Genomic DNA, 19,309 nt, shown 5'->3' on the forward strand with positions numbered 1-19,309 from the left:
GCTCTATTTCCTCCACTGACTCATTTCATATGTGAGTTTTATGCTGTTCTTTCTTACCTCTTACCACTTCTTAAATTCTTTCAGCTTGTTTTAAAATACTGGGTTATTCTGCTTTGTGGATGTTTCTAGGTTATCTTCATTTTCTGTAGATGTTATATAGATTTTTATCCTGTTTCCTAGAACCCACTGTAAGATGTAGTCCTATTTATGTGAGATGGATTTTCCAAGATTCTTGTGGGGGGGGGTAAGGGTGAGTCTGAAGTTTCTTTTGTGGTTCTAGGGCTTTCTCTTCTATAGTTACTACAGTAAAATCCACAAAAACTGGAACCTGTGTGTCATGGATTGAATTGTGTCCCCCCAAAATGCGTCAACTTGGTTAAGCCATGATTCCCAATATTGTGTGACTGTATACCATTTTGTCATCTGATCTGATTTTCCCATATGTTGTGGATCCTACCTCTATGATGTTAATGAGGCAGGATTAGCGGCAGTTATGTTCATGAGACAGGATTCAATCTACCAGATTAAGTGGCATCTTAAGCCAATCCCTTTTGAGATATGAAAGAGAGACTTGAGCAGAGAGACATGGGGGACCTCATACCACCAAGAAAGCAGCACCACGAGCAGAGCGCATCCTTTGGACCCAGGGTTCCTGCATGGAGAAGCTCCTAGAGCAGGGGAAGACTGATGACAAGAACCTTCCCTCAGAGCCAGCAGAGAGAGAAAGCCTTCCCCTGGAGCTGACACCCTAAATTTGGACTTCTAGCCTACTAGACTATGAGAAAATAAATTTCTCTTTGTTAAAGCCATCCACTTGTGATATTTCTGTTATAGCAGCCCTAGATAACTAAGACACTGTGTAAGGTGGAAACCTGTTAGAGAAGGAAAACTCAAATATTTTACTGCCCTAGCACTCGTACTTTTCTGCAGGCCTCTTTTACTAGCTGGCAATTGACGCTGGGCAGTTCTCTCCCAGTTTTGATTGTGGTTTTTGGATCTACCAATTGAGATTCCCACCTCTATTGGGGACTCCTCCTTTTGGGGCTGAGCAAGTATTGGCAAATTCTGGATCTCTGGTTCTTAGGAACATCAGACGTCCCCAGACGTCCCCCTTATCTTCCCTCTACTTGTTCCTCCAAAGCTACCATGTGAGATATTTGTTGCTGTCCTAGGTTTAGTGAAGATGGTGTCACTGTGTTTTTTTCTTTTCCTATCCTAGTTGTTCTTTGAGGATTTGGAGAGATTAAAAAAAACTACACTGCTGCTGCTGCCATCCTACTTCTGACAACTGGTTTTTGATCTTTTATTTTAAAATTTTATTTTTCTACTTATAATATCCAGGATAGGACAGACTATGCTACAGTAATTCAAAATTTTAGTGGCTACACACAGGCATTTATTTCTTGCTCCCGTCATAGTCCAATGGAGTCGGAAGACTCTCCTAGTAGTTCTCTTCCAAGCAGTGACTCATGTGCTCTGGCTGCTTCCATTTTGCAAATTCTTTGTTTACGGGCAAATAGGAAGGCAAGAGAGAGACCAGTCATGGCAGTGGCGTTACTGCCAGGCCTGGAAGTCAAGCATATCACTTGACCTCACATCTCATTGACCAAAACTCAGTTACATGGCCCCAAATGAACTTGGAAACGTAGAGGAGCACTGAGAATCTTTGCTATAACTCTGTACAGTTACCCAGGCAACTCTGTGAAAGAAAGTCAAGTATAAAACATAATACTCTGCCTGACTCTTCAAATATGTATAAAAGGATTTAAGGTATGATCTAAACAAAGAACATGTCATTATAGTTTTTTTTTAAATAAAGTTTTAATTCCATTAGTACAGTACTTTAAATTTAAAAAATTTTATAAATCAAAATTATTTTCAAGTTTGCAAACCACGTCTCCACAGTCTTCAACTGCTGACAAATTTTGGGGGGATGAGGCAGTATGTACTTAAGAAAATTAAAACATCTCCAACTGTAAACATTCCAGTTAAATATATCTTTTGGAATTATAAAGGATTAAACTATACCAGTAACATATGAAGGAAGAAAATGGTAGTTTGGCATCATTTATAAATGTAAATATGTTCACAAACATTTTAAATATTCAGTAAACATACCTCATGAGAAATCTAGCCTTAAGACAATGATTTTTACTACCTTCAGCCTACTATGTTTGATACTACAAACAGACTCATTGAAAAAATTGACACAATATTTAAATAAGAATTAAGTTTGGGAAGGTTTACAAAATATAACCAAAGTACTCAGACTTGTCGTCATACCTTAAATATCTAAACTCTACATTTCTGGCATGGTCAGAACATCTAAAAATATTTCCATGCTATTTTAATTTTAGGATCTAAAATAATAGCAATTTACCAAGTTTTCTAGTATAAAAATTAATATAGAGTAGTAACACTCAAAATATTGGGAAAAAAAATTGTTTATGAAAGCAATACCCCACACCCCAGTAACTTGCTTTCTTTCTTTCAAGACACATCGTCAAAAGGCATATTTGAATTACCAGCATTTATCTCAACACAGTAGTTGAAGTTGTGCATTTCCAGTCAATTTTCCATTATTTGGAAATGAAGACAGTAGGCGTGCAGGAAGGTAGGAGAACACAGGCTTCCAATGAACTTCCATGAGGGCAACAGTACTGTCACTTCCTCATCACGTGCATGAAGGCCAAGAGAAAGATGAGAAGGGAGAATTCAAGATCTGTCTTCTACCCTAATTTAGCCTTCAGGAAATACTTACTACACAGTAATACTTAATTTAGGAAACACAAAAGACAAAAAGAACACCAGACAATAAGCTAACAAAACAAAGGCCAAGACCATAAAGGCCCAATCTAGTCTGAACGGTGATGTTATCTGCTTGGAGTCTGAAGAAGAGAACAAAGCTTCTGCTCGTCTTGAATCACATGTTCTTACTTGGGCTTATTTCAATTTAAATCATTTAGTGAGTGAAAAGTACTACGAATTCCCAGAAGGTAAGACAAACTCATATTCAAAATACGGTACAAAAATAAAATTTAAAAACATATATGATTTTAAAGTTATCTGTCATGTTTCCTTTAATTAAGTTTGATAATCCAAAGTTAACTTTAATTATAATAAAAGCTATAATTTCAGGTAGCCTAAAGCACTACTGTTATTTTTAAGAGCTTACGAACTAAGACTTCAAAATGCAATACGATATACACTCTGGGGTATGGTTTACTCCTCAGTACTATACTAATTGAAATACTAAATTGATTAGGATTAGTACTCTGAAGTACTAACTGTTCAAGTGTTTGATCCCATGCAAGAAACAAAAAGTGAATTTTTAATGTTGACTATTTTGGAATTTCAAAATACTGGGGATTGAGCTTAATGTCATACATTCCCCTCAACTCCCAACTAAGTGTTTCCATTAAAAAAGGAGGAGGGGGATGTCTTTAGGTTTTCTCCGCCCCCCCTCACTGTAACAAAATAGTTCAACAAAAATATTCTAAAGCACAAAAAAGAAAATGGCCTTACATTACTTAACCAAAATATAATTTTCTGGTCTCTGATAATAACCCTTTTAGGGCCACTTATTCCAGTTCTAAAACAGCAGCTTTTTGTATTAAGGCAACATTGTTTTCTTCTTACCTGTTTTTCTATTAACTACTCTAAAATTCAGAGTAGCAGTTTCAGACTTAGGCAGCCTCAAAGGCCTATTATAATGTAGGCAGATTTAACATGAATATTCTCTCTCAATGTTTAAAAAGTATAAAAAAGGTTATTGTATTCAAAGTCAACAAATGTCTTATTTTTCTACTTCGAATTCTAAAATAATTACAGTCATTCCAGCATGTGTAAACTACGAAATTACCTTTTAAAATAACATCAACAACATAAAGTACAATTTTTTCTACAAAAATACAATATAGGAGATACATCACTTCTTCCCTGAAATAGAAATTTAATATTTGGACACAAAAAAACTGTAAACTTTTGATTACATTCAAAGTACAACCTGTTAAAGATTTAAATATTTGAGGTTTTGGCAATGGGAGCTCTCAACAGCAGATTTACATTATTGCATTGTTCTGACACAATCATGCCAACCCAGAGAGAACTGTTTTTCTTTTACTTTTACATCTGCTACCAGGAGGAAAAAAATGGCTTCCTGCAATGAACAGTCTGAGTAAATGCATTGCTGAGGTGGACAATCCGACCCTGACCTCCACCTTGACTTCGTTCCACAATCACACAAGGCATCTGTACTAGCTGAACAGGACTCTTCCCATCTCTCAGTGCCTGAGTAAGGTTTAAGATCTGTGGAAAGAGGAGATATTCTCACCAATTTGAAAAAGACAGTTTCCATTCACTGACATTATTTTAACCATTTATTCATAACTACAATTTTATTTATTTAAGCACAACAGAGATTGTGATGAGGAATAACTACAACAAATATATATGTGTGTGTGTGTTTATTTAAGGAACTCTGGTGGTACAGTGGTTAAGTGCTCGGATGCTAATTGAAAGGGCAGTGGTTCAAACCAAACAGCCATTCCGTGGGAGAAATATGAGGCAGTCTGCTTACGTAAAGATTTATAGCCTTGGAAACCCTTTGGGGCAGTTCTACTCTGTCCTATTTGGTCCCTGTGAGTTGGAATCAATTGGACGGCAATGGGTTTTGGGTTCCACGTGTATATTTACAGAAACCCTGGTGACGGTTTGAAGCTACCAGGGGCTCCTTGGAAACTCTGTGGGGCAGTTCTACTCTGTCCTATAGGGTCACTATGAGTCGGAATCGACTCGATAGCAATAGGTTTGGGTTTTTTTGGATGTATATTTACACACATACACGACGAAATCAGAAAAAACTTCTGCCAAATGGTAACTTTAAAATATCTTAGGATGCACCTACGTCCAGGAGCAATGGAATCAGGAACTGAATGCAGTGAATGGTTCTACACATTCCATTTGACATGGAATTTAAATAAATACTGGTTGAAATAGTCTGGTTTGAACTAAGCACTTGCCTTATCCATTCCTTCAACAAATAAATTGATTGCATGCCTACTACTAAGTGCTAGCCTCTAAGTTTTGGTGGATACAACAATAAATAAACAAAATCTCTCCCTTCATGGAGCTTACATTCTACCAAGGGGAGGAATTCCATAAAGAAAACCCAGAGCCGTCGAGTTGATTCCGACCCACGGCAACCCTATAGGACAGAGTGGAATTGCCCCGGAGAGTTTCCAAGAAGTGCCTGGCAGATTCGAACTGCTGACCTTTTGGTTAGCAGCCACAGCACTTAACCACTACACCACCAGGGTTTCCTATAAATAAGTAAGTTAGACAATGTATTAGAAGGTGAAAGTGCTACGACAAAACGTGAAGCAGGGCTAGCAGGTTAGAGACTTTGGGGAAGGTAACCATTTTAAATAAAGTTTTATTTAAGAGCTTACTTTTAAATAGGAAGAATAAAACTGGGAAAAGTAAAATACCTAACATTTCACATATAAAGACACTCTTGGAATTTTTACTTAAAAATAAATAAGGTTGTAAAACTCAGCGCACTGCTTGTAGCCTATTCTACTCTCTGTTCAGATAAAACACAATTTTAATAATTCATTTTCTTTTTGCCCTGCACATCAGGAAAAAAATCCCTATGCCAGGTACTTTAGAAATAAGAGTATCTCTCCTCAGATATTTGATCCTGTCTAAAATATACATGCTATGCATTTCACCGGTTTCGTAAAGACTATTTGATAGTGATAAACACAAGTTTCAGTGTAAAGCCATACTAATAAATAGATTCTGGAAGATCTAGAAGATTCGGCATATCGGGGAAATAAATCTCTACCAGCAATAGTAGTTACTGATGGTTAACTGATGTTTTGGGATTCCTTTTGTCATAGTTGAAAAAACTCGACTACTGTTTCCTCAGTGAACAAGATCATAAGAAGGTGGCCTACCTGACCCCTCATCACAGACATCTGACTTTCAAAGGTGGCCTTGTCAAAACCTTTGTCAGTCTATCACAGAAAGGAAAAAAAAAAGTTATCATTCCAAATATCAAGATTTCTGGAACAGATATTTGAAAACAAATGAATGCTTCGACTTAGCACATAGTTTATTAGACTACATCCCCAAGCTGACTTTCCTAATTGATAAAATTACACGAAAAATGTATTTTTACCTGGTGTATTTTGAGTATGCCTCAGAATTCCCAGAATAGTTGTATTTATACTCCAACTTACATCAGGAAGGATTTAAGGTAACGATCTAGCCAATGGATTTAGGCTTTTTAAGAGAACTGAATGAAAGCTCTGGTGGGGAAGTGGTTAAGAGCTCGGCTGCTAACCAAAAGGCCAACAGTTGGAATTCATCAGCCGTTCCTTGGGAACCCAAAAGGGTAGCTCTACTCTGTCCTACAGGGTTGCTATGAGTCCGAATCAACTCAACAGCAATGAGTTTTTTTTTTTTTTTTTTGTGAATGACAGCAGAAGGTCACCAAATGTATCACAATTTATAATTGTGTAAAAAGTCAACTATTAAAGAAAACAACTTGTTCAATTTTAATGTATTCTCCCCTTCAAAGAATACTGATATTAAGTGTAACTTTACAAATTTATACTCCTGTAAAGTAAACTTCTAATTCCTTTCTGTGTCCCAGGTTCTACTACAAGCAGCAATACCAGAAATAGTCAATTATAACTTAGCTCTTCTGAAAAATCTCTCTTATTTAAGCTTTATCTCGCTTTCTGTAATAATTACAACTGAAAAATTATTTACCTTAAAAAGTTCATAAAGATCTTCACATAAATCTTGTACAAAATTCATGTCAGAAATACATGGTAGAACCAAGTTTCTTATTTCTTCAGAAAAAGGAACTTTTGCTTGAGGAAGCCAAGCCCAGTGAAATGGATCTAACAGAAAAAGAACATTCTTCTAATCAGTGGGGGAAAAATGGTTTATTTAGATCCACATTTATTCTGGTTGTTTTCTACAACTCCCAGGTGTTCCCAAAAAAAAGGAGAGGAGAAAGAAAATAAGTTACTATAATACGGCTATCTTTTACACCACCTTGACTACACTGGTAATTACTGGTGATTGGAATATGAAAGTTGTAAACAAAGAAGAGTGATCGGTACTTGGAAAATATGGCCTTGGTGACAGCAATGATGCCGCAGATCCTATGACAGAATTTTGCAAGACCAACAACTTATTCATTGGAAATATCTTTTTTCAACAATATAAACAGCGACTATACATGTGGACCTCGCTGGATGGAATACACAGGAATCAGGTCAACTACATCTGTGGAAAGAGACGGTGGAAAAGCTCAGTATCATCAGTCAAAACAAGGCCAGGGGCTGACTGTGGAACAGACCATCAACTGCTCTTATGCAAATTCACGCCTTGAGTTGCAATACTGAAGGATTCTATGGGCAAAATATTGGATGACACAGGAAGCATCAAAAGAAGATAGACTGAATACATGGTCACTGTACCAAAAAGAACTGGTTGACGTTCCACCATTTCAAGAGGTAGCTGATAATTAAGAATTGACAGTATTTAAGGAAGAAGTTCAAGCTGCACCGAAGGCATTCGTGAAAAACAAAGGCTCCAGCAACTGATGGGATACCAGTGGAGATATTTCAACAAATGGATGCAATGCTGGAAGCACTCACTCATCTACACCAAGAAATTTGGAAGACAGCTACCTGACCAACTGACTGGAAGAGATCATATTAGTGCCCACTCCAAAGAAAGGTGATCCAACAGAAGGTGGAAATTATCAAACAATATCATTAATTATCACATCCAAGTAAAATTCTGCATAAGATAATTCAAAAACAGTTGCAGCAGTACATCAACAGAGAACTGCCAGAAATTCAAGCTGGATTCAGAAGAGGACATAGAATGAGGGCTATCACTGCTAACGTCAGATGTATTTGGCTGAAAGCAGAGAATACCAAAAAGATGTTTACCAATGTTTTAATGACTGTGAAAAGGCCTTCAACTGTGTGGGTCTTAACAAATTATGGATAACATTGCAAAGAATGGGAATTCCAGAACGCTTAATCATGCTCATGCGAAACCTGGCTGTAGATCGAAAAGCAGTCTTTTGAACAGAACAAGGGGATACTGTGTGGTTTAAAATTAGGAAAGGTGCAAGTCAGGGTTGTATCCTTACACCATACTTATTCAATCTGTATGCTGAGCAAATAATCTGAGAAGCTGGACTATATGAAGAACTCAGCATCAGGATTGGAGGAAGACTTATTAACAACCTGCAATATGCAGATGACACAACCTTGCTCAATGAAAGTGAAAAGGACTTGAAGCACTTACTGATGAAGGTCAAAGACTACAGCCTTCAGTATGGATTACACCTCAACATAAAGAAAACAAAAATCCCTACACAACTGTACCAATATGCAACATCATCATAAATGGAGAAAGGATTGAAGTTGTCAAGGACTTCATTTTACTTGGATTCACAATCAACACTCATGGAAACAGCAGTCAAGAAATTACATGACATATTACATTGGGCAAATCTGCTGCAAAAGACCTCTTTAAAGTGTTAAAAGCAAAGATGTCACTTTGAGGACTAAGGTGTGCCTGACCCAAGCCATGGTATTTTCAATCACCTCATATGACAATGAGTAAAGAAGACAGAAGAAGAATTGATGACTTTGAATTACGGTGTTGGCGAAGAATACTGAACACACCATGGACTGCCAGAAGAATGAACAAGTCTGTCTTGGAAGAAGTACATTCAGAATGCTCCTTAGAAGCAAGGATGGTTGAGACTTCATCTCATGTACTTTGGACATGTTATCAGGTGAGACCAGTCCCAGGAGAAGGACATCATGCTTGGTAAAGTTGAAGGTAAGCAAGAAAGAGGAAGACTTTCAACGAGATAGATGCATTGACACAGTGGTTACAACAACGGGCTCAAATACAGCAACGATTACGAGGACGGCACAGGACCAGGCAGTGTTTTGTTCCGTTGTACACAGGGTTGCTATGAGTTGAAACTGACTGGACAGCACCTAACAAGAAAAATTTACCATCCGAATTATTCAAATGCAAGTTTGGACAGCAAGAGTTTGGATAACTAATTGAACCAATTTGTTTTCTGAGTTTTAGGTGGTGAAAGTTTGGTTCTATCTCAACAGCCATATCTAAAAAAATATGTCTGAATCCATCTGGTTCCTGAGTTTGGAAACCGAGGGATACCTATAGTTAGTTCACAGGCCCAGACCAAATACCATGGCTGAGGTCTCCCTGCCCTCCACAGCAACAAATCGTCAGGAACTGACCACCTGCTTGTATTCAGAACCAAAAACCAAGCCAAACCCACTGCTGTCGAGTTAATTCCGACTCATAGTAACCCTATAGGACAGAGTAGAACTGCACCATAGAGTTTCCAAGGAGCTCCTCGTGGATTCGAACTACCGACCTCTTGGTTAGCAGCCGTAGCACTTAACCACTACGCCACCAGGTTTCCTGTATTCAGAAGATATTCTAAAGCATTAAATCACTAGTAGGTAAACAGGTGAATGTTTCTGAGGGACAAATGGCCATGAGTCTGAACTAATTCTCTCCCAAGAAGACCATTAAATCTATTCAGTGCTCATGCTAGAAAGATCTGTAAAATAGTGGAAACTTCTAGAGAGGGTACATATTCACATTCCTGCAAGTATAGACTTTATGACAGCAGGATCACCCACAGAAATACTAAGGATACGTACAATGAGAGTCTCCGGCTTCGGAGAACACTGCCACTTAGAAAGCCCCAAGGAAGAAATCTGCCTTTAGAGTCGTTCCTTCTCACTTCTGTTTATCTATTTGCACATTGTGGGATATATACAGTCCATATCAAAGGAAGCCTTTCCTCTGTCCGCATCTCCTTGAAGCTATGATCCAACTTCCCTTCTACCTTTCCCTTAGCGAGCTCATAAAAGTCCTTATTTCTATGCCTCTTACTTCCAATACCTACCCCTCAACTCATGATTATTTACTAGTCACCTGGAAACCAAAGGCGACTGATGTCCTCATGCTACTTAGTATCTTTGCAGTAAGTGGCACTGTTCTCTATCATTTTTGTGAAACTTTATTGTGGGTCTGGAAATACCACTTTCTCAAAGCTGACCTCCTGTCTTTTAAGCCATTTCTTCTCCATCTCTTTTACTCGCTTCTCTTCCACTCTTTGGTATCACTTTCCACCTGATACTATATTTAGTCCTTTGTGCTAGGTGGTAGTGTTTGTTCTCCATGATTTCCCTGGGTGATAGCAAATATCACCATCGATTCGGCTCTCAAGGTAATAGTTTTAAAACTATATCCCCAAACCAATTTCTTTTTCAAGCTCCAGACCTTAAATTGCCAACTATGTGTTTGATTAAATTTCCTAGGTATACTGAAGACACCTCAAACATGACACATTTAAAATACAATTTGTATACAGGTTCCAAACCATTAGAGGAAAAAAAAAACCAACAACAATGGAACAAGACATCTCAAATTAGTCCAACAAAAGACAGAAAAGGAATACATGACAAATAGAAAAAAAAAAAATGGTTGGAAATGTTCAAACATATCTAGTAGTTTATTGGGACAAACTACAACATATACCTATTAAAAGAAATCTTAGTAAGGTTTAAAAACAATCCAGCTAAGGGCTCTTCATAAGTCATATATCTAAAACATAATGACAGACAGAAGTTAAGCATACAACTATAAAATGCTACCAGGTAAATGACAACAAAAGGTGTCATGGCAACATTACAACAGACCAAAAACAAAAAGTTGAAGAGGATAAAGTGGGATATATTTTGCACTGATAAAGAAGATAAAACAATGGACCTTTATGCATATGAAATACAAAGCAAAAAATACATAGATATCTAAGAGGAAACTGACAAAAACACAATCACAAGAGAAAACTTTAACTTCCCCTCAAAAATAAACAGATGATACGATTTCAGTAACAAAATTTAATTTAGTAAACAGATACAAAGCTTTGTGCCCAAATACATTCTTTTCAAAAACAGGCCCTCAAATCTGCCACGTATTGTCTCACAAAGGAAATAACTGATAAATTTCAAAAAGCAGGATTGACACAAGACACATTCAAAGATCACAATGCAATACAACTGGAAAACACCAATGAACAGTTAAGAAAAAACAAATCAAATGACCTAGATGTTTTAAAATCAAACAAAACACTTCTAAAGTATTCCTGTTGAAGAGGAAGTAAGAAAGTATTAAAAAAAAAAAAAAGGATGAATAAGCAAAATTCAACAATAGAGCAGCAGCTATCCAAAGTGTGGTTTAGCCAAAATGATATTCTGAGGAAAATTTATAGGCTACTGTGCTGTGCTTTCACTGGAAAGCAATATAAAATGAAAACAGAAGAATAATGATGAAGACTTAAATCAATGAAATAGAAAAAAAACATGCAACAAAAACTGAAAGCTTGATCAATAAAATCAAAACCCAATTCTCTGAAAAAGCAAGAAAATGCAGAAAAAATAAAAAGGCCAATGCTTAATAATTAAAAAATCTTTGGGAAGTCTAACAATGAAAAAAGCCTACTAATAAGCAGCAGAAATTAAAAAGGAGCATGTAGAGATAAAGTATTTTTAAAATTTATTACAAATATTTTAAACAGATATAAAAAATTGAAAAAGTGGTACAATGAACTTCCATATTCCCAATAACCTAATCCAGTGTTTATCAAATTTTGCAAAATTTTCTTCATCTGCCCCCCCTGTTTTGTTTTGTTCTCCCTTTAACATTTTACAGCAAATTCCAGACATCATTTCACCCCTAAATACCTCAATATGCATAGAGAAGATTTTTCTTTTTAATTATAAGAGAATTGTATATAAACCTTTATACTCATACATCTGAAACTCATGATGCCATGGCCATTTTTAAGGGAAATAATTTCTAAAACCAGCTCTCTTACCTCAGAAGAGACTGATAAGGCAGTTGAAGTACTGCTCACTATAAGAAATGGGACTGTGGGGATGGAAGGAAGGAGGCAGGCCTAAATTGTTTTACAAGTGAACTCTACCCAAAACGTTAAAATACAGTTCTACCAAAACACTGAAGTAGGTAATTTCCATGTTATATATTTTAAAAATTGGAAAGCTACTGAACTCATTGTACAAAGCAAGCATAAGCCTAAAAATCAAAACCAGGCACAGTCATCCAAAGACAAGCAGGTAATACATGCTAAGGCCCATGTATCGCACATTTTTGCATCCCTAGGGCCTTTTAGAACAGTAAGTACCTTAATGAATGATTACACTTCATTTACCCAGTTCTTCCTCTGCTATTTTGATATCCATAAATTTTGTTCCCTTCCCATTCTAGAACAGAGGTAATCACAAAATCTCTAGAAGCTTCTAAAATACTCACATGCTCTCCACTCATCAGGATGTTTAAAAGGAAATGCTAGACCATTATCAATTGCAGCTATTTTAATCAGAACGTCTTTATCATCAGTCCATTTTGTTTCCTAAAGTGGAGAAAAATGATCTGTTGGTTAAAAAAATACGTGAATTATTTCCACAGAATAAAGTATTTTAAATAATTATTGACATCTTCACTCTGAGCCTATAAAAATAAGTTGCCACAAAGAGTATGAATTCACTCTGGGAAGAGATTGTCTTAAAAACTAGCAAGATTTTCATTATCGCTATTTGAAAAATTTTGTTCTTATACATTTACATTTTTCCTCTTTGAGAAATAAAAACCAAAAAACCACACCCGACGCCATCAAGTTGATTCCGACTCAGTGACCCTACAGAACAGAGCAGAACTGCCCCACAGGGTTTCCAAGGAGCGGCTGGTGGATTCAAACTGCCGACCTTTTGGTTAGCAGCCAAATGCTTAACCACACCGTGCCACCAGGGATCCTTGGGGAATAGAATTTAGAAATATTATTAAGACCTAAAAGAGTGATATATTGCTAGAGTCACTGCTTTGATGTATGATATTTGCAAAATACTGATATTTTTAAGACAACTTAAAAAAAATTGTCTTATTAAAATCTAGCCCTTCCTAAAAAAAAAGCCAGATTCATAACCAAAACGATAACCCTTTGGTTAGCAGAGGAGCTCTTAACCACTACACCACTAGGGCTCCAGGCCTTCTTAGGGTTCCAGACAAATAATTAATTTAAATATAAAATATTTATAAGTAAAATTTCCCCAAAACCATAGCTAAATGTAATAGAAGTCCAGAAGAAGGAACCTCAAGATATTCTTGGCTACAGAATATAGGCCATTCCTTCTACATTCTTCTGTAGCAGACACAAAGACCTCAGGAACAGAGGGCATTCATATTAGAGTATTACCTATTACAGTATTTACAGACAAATGGTTGCCATTTTTAAGTGGCCTACATCATAAAATAACAAAAGGCTAAAAGGGCAGCTTTTAAATTAAACATACTACAGTGAAGGCCCAGGTGATACACGCCAGATTTAGTTTATATCAAATATCTCACCTCACTGAAATGCACAAAATACAAATAGCAAAAAAAAAAAAAAAAAAAAGTATGAAGCTCTCAGTTAAATCTAATTGCTCAAGACAGACCAATTTAAAATAAATTTAGGAGCCATTATACAGATGTATATTTGTGTGTATTTTAACTCGTTCTGCTACAATTGCCATTTATTTTGTCACTTTTTTCTATTTATAACACTATTGAGGTATAATTTACATACAATAAACTTTATATATGTTAAAGTGTACAATTAGATAAGCCTTGACCAAAAAAACCCACCGTCATCGAGTCGATTCCGACTCATAGCGACCCTAGAGGACAGAGCAGAACTGCCCCAAGCCTTGACAGATGATGTAAACACCTGTGACACTACCCCCCAAACTTCTCGTGTGTCCCTTTGCAGTCCATCCCTCCCTCTACCCCTCCCCAGGCAGCCACTGATCTGTTTCTGCCTCTACAGACAGGCTTGCACTCTCTGCATTTTTATGTAAGTGGAATCATATGGTATGTTCCCTTCATGTGCAGCTTCTGTCATTTAACACGACTCTGAGATTCATCTATGTTACTGCCTGTATAAAATCTGTTCTTTTTTATTGCTTAGTACTATTTTTAAATGTGTATTTTTAAATTTCCTTGGTAAATAATACTCAACAGCAAAAACTTCTTAAAGTGATACAACAGCTTTAAGTGATAACTTGAGAACATACAGATTATAAATATTGAAGAAATACTTTTCTAAAAATCAGCTAAAATTTTCTCAATTGTGTAGCCTATTTTAAGCCTGTAAAACTATTCAGAAAACACCTCCTATGTAAATAACTAAAATTTGAACTTGAGTCCTCAGAGTTGACAAAATGAACCTTTAAATCTGATAGTATGAAGGGTGCAGGCAGTTAAATTATGTAAGTAAAAACCAGCCTCTTCTAAGAAGTGGAAGTACTTTTTTTTTTTAAGTTCATTAGATATGACTACAGATAAAGCACAAACTTTCCATTTAACACTGTGTTAGGTATCACTGAATTCCTAAGACTTAGGGAGAAGTGAATCAGTGAAATACACACATGTTGACCAAAAACACCAGAAGCCATTATTATTACATAAAAGCAAAATAAATGTGATGGTTCTACAACAAATTTTCTGAGCCCTAAAAAAGTAGTAAGTTGGTATCATTCTTTTATTCTTATACAAATAAAAAATAAAACTTGACAGAGATTAAAAAAAAAAAGGAATGTAAACAATGGAAGGAAAGAAAACAGATGAGTAAAACCAAGGACCTAAATGGAACAAGAAGAAAACGGTGAACAACTTTAAATCCCCTTTTAAAGCAGATGGCACACAAATTGATTATGTGTGTGTGCGTGTCTACATGTATATTTTTTAATTTCCTTACCTTACTGTCAACTTCCTTCTGTTTTTCATATTTGATTAACCAATTATCATTTCCCCTGTCTTTTAAAACAAACAAAAAATCTGTTACTTCATTTTTATGGACATGATTAATATCAAGGGTAAAAATCTAGTTACCTCTTGATTCTTGAGACCTTCAGATTAATTGAGATTGGCTATCTGGGGCATGTGTTTATCATATTAAAGGTTTCAATCTCATGCAAACAAGAATTTACGAGTGTCTACTCTGTCAGATGTTATCAGTGCTTACGTGTATTAATTCATTTAATCTTCATAACCAACCACCCTGTGAGGAAGGTACAATCATTGTCAAGAGTTATTAACTAAGATTATTAAAATCAAGGATAACTTCTCTTCACCTTAGGAGGAGAAAGTATCTACCTCTATTTATCAGGCAAATTTCTAGATAGGCTCACTTAAAGTCACTATAGGAGTACTCTAAAACTGTACATTAATTTGAATATTAACCTATGGCCATATTAATTAAGGTAAATCTAAAAAATAACTATATAACAGTTTTTCAGAAACAAACATAAATAAGAACGCAGTTGATGTTCTCAAACTTTAGAGTGCATCAGAATTACCTGGAGAGCTCATTACAATGCAGATTGCTGGGCCCCACATACAAAGATTCTGCTTTAGTAGGTCTGGGGTGGTGTCTAAGAAGTTGCATGTTTAAAGCTCTCCTGTAATGCTGACTTTCCCAGGCCAGAGAACCACATTTTGGAATCACTGTTTTAGATACCTACATCATTGCTCCTTTCCAGTAGCAGAAAAAAATCAGTTTCATGCATTTGCAGAGTACACGAACAGTTACGTAATATAGAAATAAGCATCTAAAATACACCATCAAGTTTTAATTTTAATTATTCACATTCTGCAGATAATATTTCTAATAGCTGAGGCTTTGTCTTGCTGCTAGGAAATTCCCTGCAGGGGATAAGTGCAGATCTCTGTCACCTGGCAGAAGCCTGCTATGACTTGGCATCTCCAGCACAGGATAAATTCTGCCCAGGAGGGTCAGTGCTACAATTCCATTTCTAAGGTAGGCAGAGGAGGTGGCCTCAAGACTTCAGCATCAAAATGTTATGCCTTTCTACTGGAACAGCAGGAGTTGAATACAGTTTGAAAGCTAACAAGATTTGAGGAAACAAATGACAGAGCGTCAATACCTGTATTTCTGATGATGTAATCCAGAACAACTAATCTTTCGAACTGTGACTGAAATTGTTTTCTAACATTCTCAGGCAAAGGGTCAGCTTCAAATTTCCTAAGCCAATGTTCAGCCTCCTTGTAACCTTCAACAAATAACTGAAAGGAACCAATCTATAATTTTAAGAACTACAGTTAGAAAAGAAAAGTACAAGAACAAAGGGATTAACTTTTTAATTTCTTAGCAGTACTATCATATAAACACATACATAAACACAGTAAGAAGAAAAATATTTGAGTTAACACTAATTTAGATAAGCCATGTTTACCAAGAAAACTATTTTTTCTACACTAATTTTAAATTAAATCACACAAAGAACGCATAGCAAATAAAAAATGCTCAATCCTAGACTTTCAAAGAGCATAGCAGCTATTTTAGGATAATTAAAAAAAATAAACTTGTGCCCTCAAGGTGACACTGTTAACAAGAAGGCTATTTTCTAAACATTTTCATTAAATTACAAAGGCCAAATTTTATACCTAATCTGGTTATTTAATAACAGTACAATTATGCCTTACTTAAGAAATATTTCAGGGTTCTCTTTTTTTACAATATAAAAAAAATTACTTAAAAAATAAAAGAATGGACTCTTTGACCATGCAGATTAAAGATACTGTCATAAATTTTAAAGAATAACTCAATCATAACCTCTATAGCAGTCCTTTAAGAGCACTAGTAGGTCTCGGCTGCTAACCCAAGGGTTAATGGTTTGAACACACCAGCCGCTCCATGGGAGAAAGATGTGGCTGTCTGCTTCTCTAAAGATTACAGCTTTGGAAACCCTATGGGGAAGTTCTACTCTGTGCTACAGGGTTGCTATTCCCACTGCTGTCGAGTCGATTCCGACTCATAGCAACCCTATAGGACAGAGTAGAACTGTCCCACAGAGTTTCCAAGGAGCGCCTGGTGGTTTTGAAATGCCAACCTCTTGGTTAGCAGCCATAGCACTTAACCACTACACCACCAGGGTTTCCGCAGGGTTGCTATTAGTTGGAATCAACTTGACGGCTCATAACAACAACATAGCAGTTTTTAAAAAGTCCTTTCCTTGAAGACGTATCTGTTCTAAAAGGCATTTCTATTACTAAAATTACTACTTGTTAACATTAAAAAGGAGCCCTGGTGGCACAGTGGTTAAGAACTCAGGCTGCTAACCAGAAGGTCTGCAGTTCAAATCTACCAGCCGCTCCGTGGAAACCCTATGGGGCAGTTGTACTCTGCCCTATAACCAAAAAAAAACCAAACCCACTGCCGTCGAGTTGATTCCGACTCATAGCAACCCTATAGGACAGAGTAGAACTGCCCCATAGAGTTTCCGAGGAGCACCTGGCGCACTTAACCACTACACCACCAGGGTTTCCGCTCTGTCCTATAGGGTGGCTATAAATTGGAATCAACTCTACAGCAATGAGTTTAACATTAGAAAAATCTTATTCACTAAAGCAGGAAGTGCAAAGTTAAATGTAACACACAGGTAATGGGTAAACTATCTGTTTCATAAATACAAATTACCACCAAGAAAATAGATTTCTTATCCTAACACTTTATGTTCTTCTTATTGGCATGACATTTTAATGATACCCTATAGGTTTTCTCTAAAGCACTTATAATTAAGCACTAAAAAAAACCCCACTGCTGACAAGTAGATTCTGACTCTGTCATGGATTGAATTGTGTCCCCCAAAAATATGTGTGAACTTGGTTAGGCCATGATTACAAGTATTGTGTGGTTGTCCTCCATTTTGTGATTGATATAATCTTCCTACGTGTGGTAAATCCTAATCCCTGCCCGTGGTTAATGAGGCAAGATTAGATTATGTTAAAGAGGATTACAGTAGAATGTAACACCCTTGCTCAAGTCACATCTCTGATCCAAGTAAAGGGAGTTTCCCTGGGGTGAGGCCTGCACCACTTTTTATCTTACAAGAGATAAAAGGGAAGCGAACAGAGTGAATGGGGGACCTCATACCACCAAGAAAACAGCACCAGGAGCACAGCGCATCCTCTGGACCTGGGGTCCCTTTGCCTGAGGAGCTCCTCGACTAGGGGAAGACTGATGACAAGGACCTTCCTCCAGAGCCAAGAAAGAGAAAGCCTTCCCCTGGAGCTGATACCCTGAATTTGGACTTGTAGCCTACTAGACTGTGAGAGAATAAACTTCTTTTTGTTAAAGGCATCCACTTGTATTTCTGTTATAGCAGCACTAGGTAACCACGGCAGACTCATAGCAACCCTATAGGACAGAGTAGAACTGCCCCATGTGGTTTCCAAGGAGCGGCTGGTAGATTCGAACTGCCAACCTTTTGGTTAGCAGCTGAGTTCTGACCCACTGTACCATCAGGGCTCCATAATTAAGCACCAGCAGTCATAAATATGAAAATAATATCCTTGTTTAGTCACACTTATTTCAGTATATCCAAGGAATAACACACCTTGTAACAAATTTCAAACTTCCTGCCTACTTGAAACACAATAAAAAAAAAAGTTCATCATGAATTTCTACTCAAATTCTTGCATCTAGACATGAGGCACAGCAAGAACAATACAACAACAAAATCACAAGTTAAATTATATATAGAGAGAGAGGGAGAGTATATGTAAAGCCTAGAGCTTTTCCCTAGATTTGCACATCTTGCCTAGAATGCCTTTCACATTTACCTTCCCCGCCTTGGTTAGCTAACTGCTAATCATTCCTCAGGTTTATTCAAAAGAAGCAACAAGAAAAACAAAATCTAATATGTACCAAGTAAACATTTACTGAAACTTTACTAGGAGTTTTTAATCAATTTACAGAATCTGAGGTTAGACAGTGAGAAACTTGCCCAAGGTCTCAGAGCTAACTAGTGGAGAGGCTGAGACTGGTATCTAGGTCTGATTCTAGACCTGCACTCAGTTATTAAAATGGGAAAATACTGCTTGAACATCCAGATGGTAGAATAGGTAATGTTTATGGGAACTGATGAAACCCCTGTGAGCTACTGGATGCCTTGAGATTCTTTTCTCTCTGATTGTTCTCTCGTGATGTTGTAAAAGTTTAAGATTAACCTGTGTTCTCTCTCTGAAGATGAAAAACAAGTGATAGGATTTGGGAACCAAGAGTCAGGAGACGGTGATATCAGAAGACCAAACTTCAATGATGCCAGAAGGGACCCTAAGAGTACCTTGAAGA

The 19,309-nt window shown here is 36.8% G+C and overlaps 1 protein-coding gene across 2 annotated transcripts in view; it reads right to left on the reverse strand.

The window, feature by feature from the left end:
* Positions 1 to 1,366: 1,366 nt before the first annotated feature.
* PI4K2B (phosphatidylinositol 4-kinase type 2 beta) overlaps positions 1,367 to 19,309 on the reverse strand; it is a 32,466-nt gene continuing 14,523 nt past the window's right edge. Inside the window, exons 5-10 of one of the 2 annotated variants that reach the window (XM_010591401.3) lie at positions 16,101 to 16,254; positions 14,912 to 14,970; positions 12,430 to 12,529; positions 6,781 to 6,914; positions 5,961 to 6,020; positions 1,367 to 4,308 (exon numbers count right to left, since the gene is read on the reverse strand). In XM_010591401.3, the coding sequence (XP_010589703.1) occupies positions 4,135 to 4,308; positions 5,961 to 6,020; positions 6,781 to 6,914; positions 12,430 to 12,529; positions 14,912 to 14,970; positions 16,101 to 16,254 (681 nt within the window). In that variant the 3' untranslated portion in view covers positions 1,367 to 4,134. The remainder of the gene's footprint in view (positions 4,309 to 5,960; positions 6,021 to 6,780; positions 6,915 to 12,429; positions 12,530 to 14,911; positions 14,971 to 16,100; positions 16,255 to 19,309) is intronic. The other variant, XM_010591402.3, reaches the window with a different exon arrangement.

The sequence above is a fragment of the Loxodonta africana genome, chromosome 5, assembly GCF_030014295.1.
Source record: "Loxodonta africana isolate mLoxAfr1 chromosome 5, mLoxAfr1.hap2, whole genome shotgun sequence".
Classification (NCBI taxonomy): domain Eukaryota; kingdom Metazoa; phylum Chordata; class Mammalia; order Proboscidea; family Elephantidae; genus Loxodonta; species Loxodonta africana.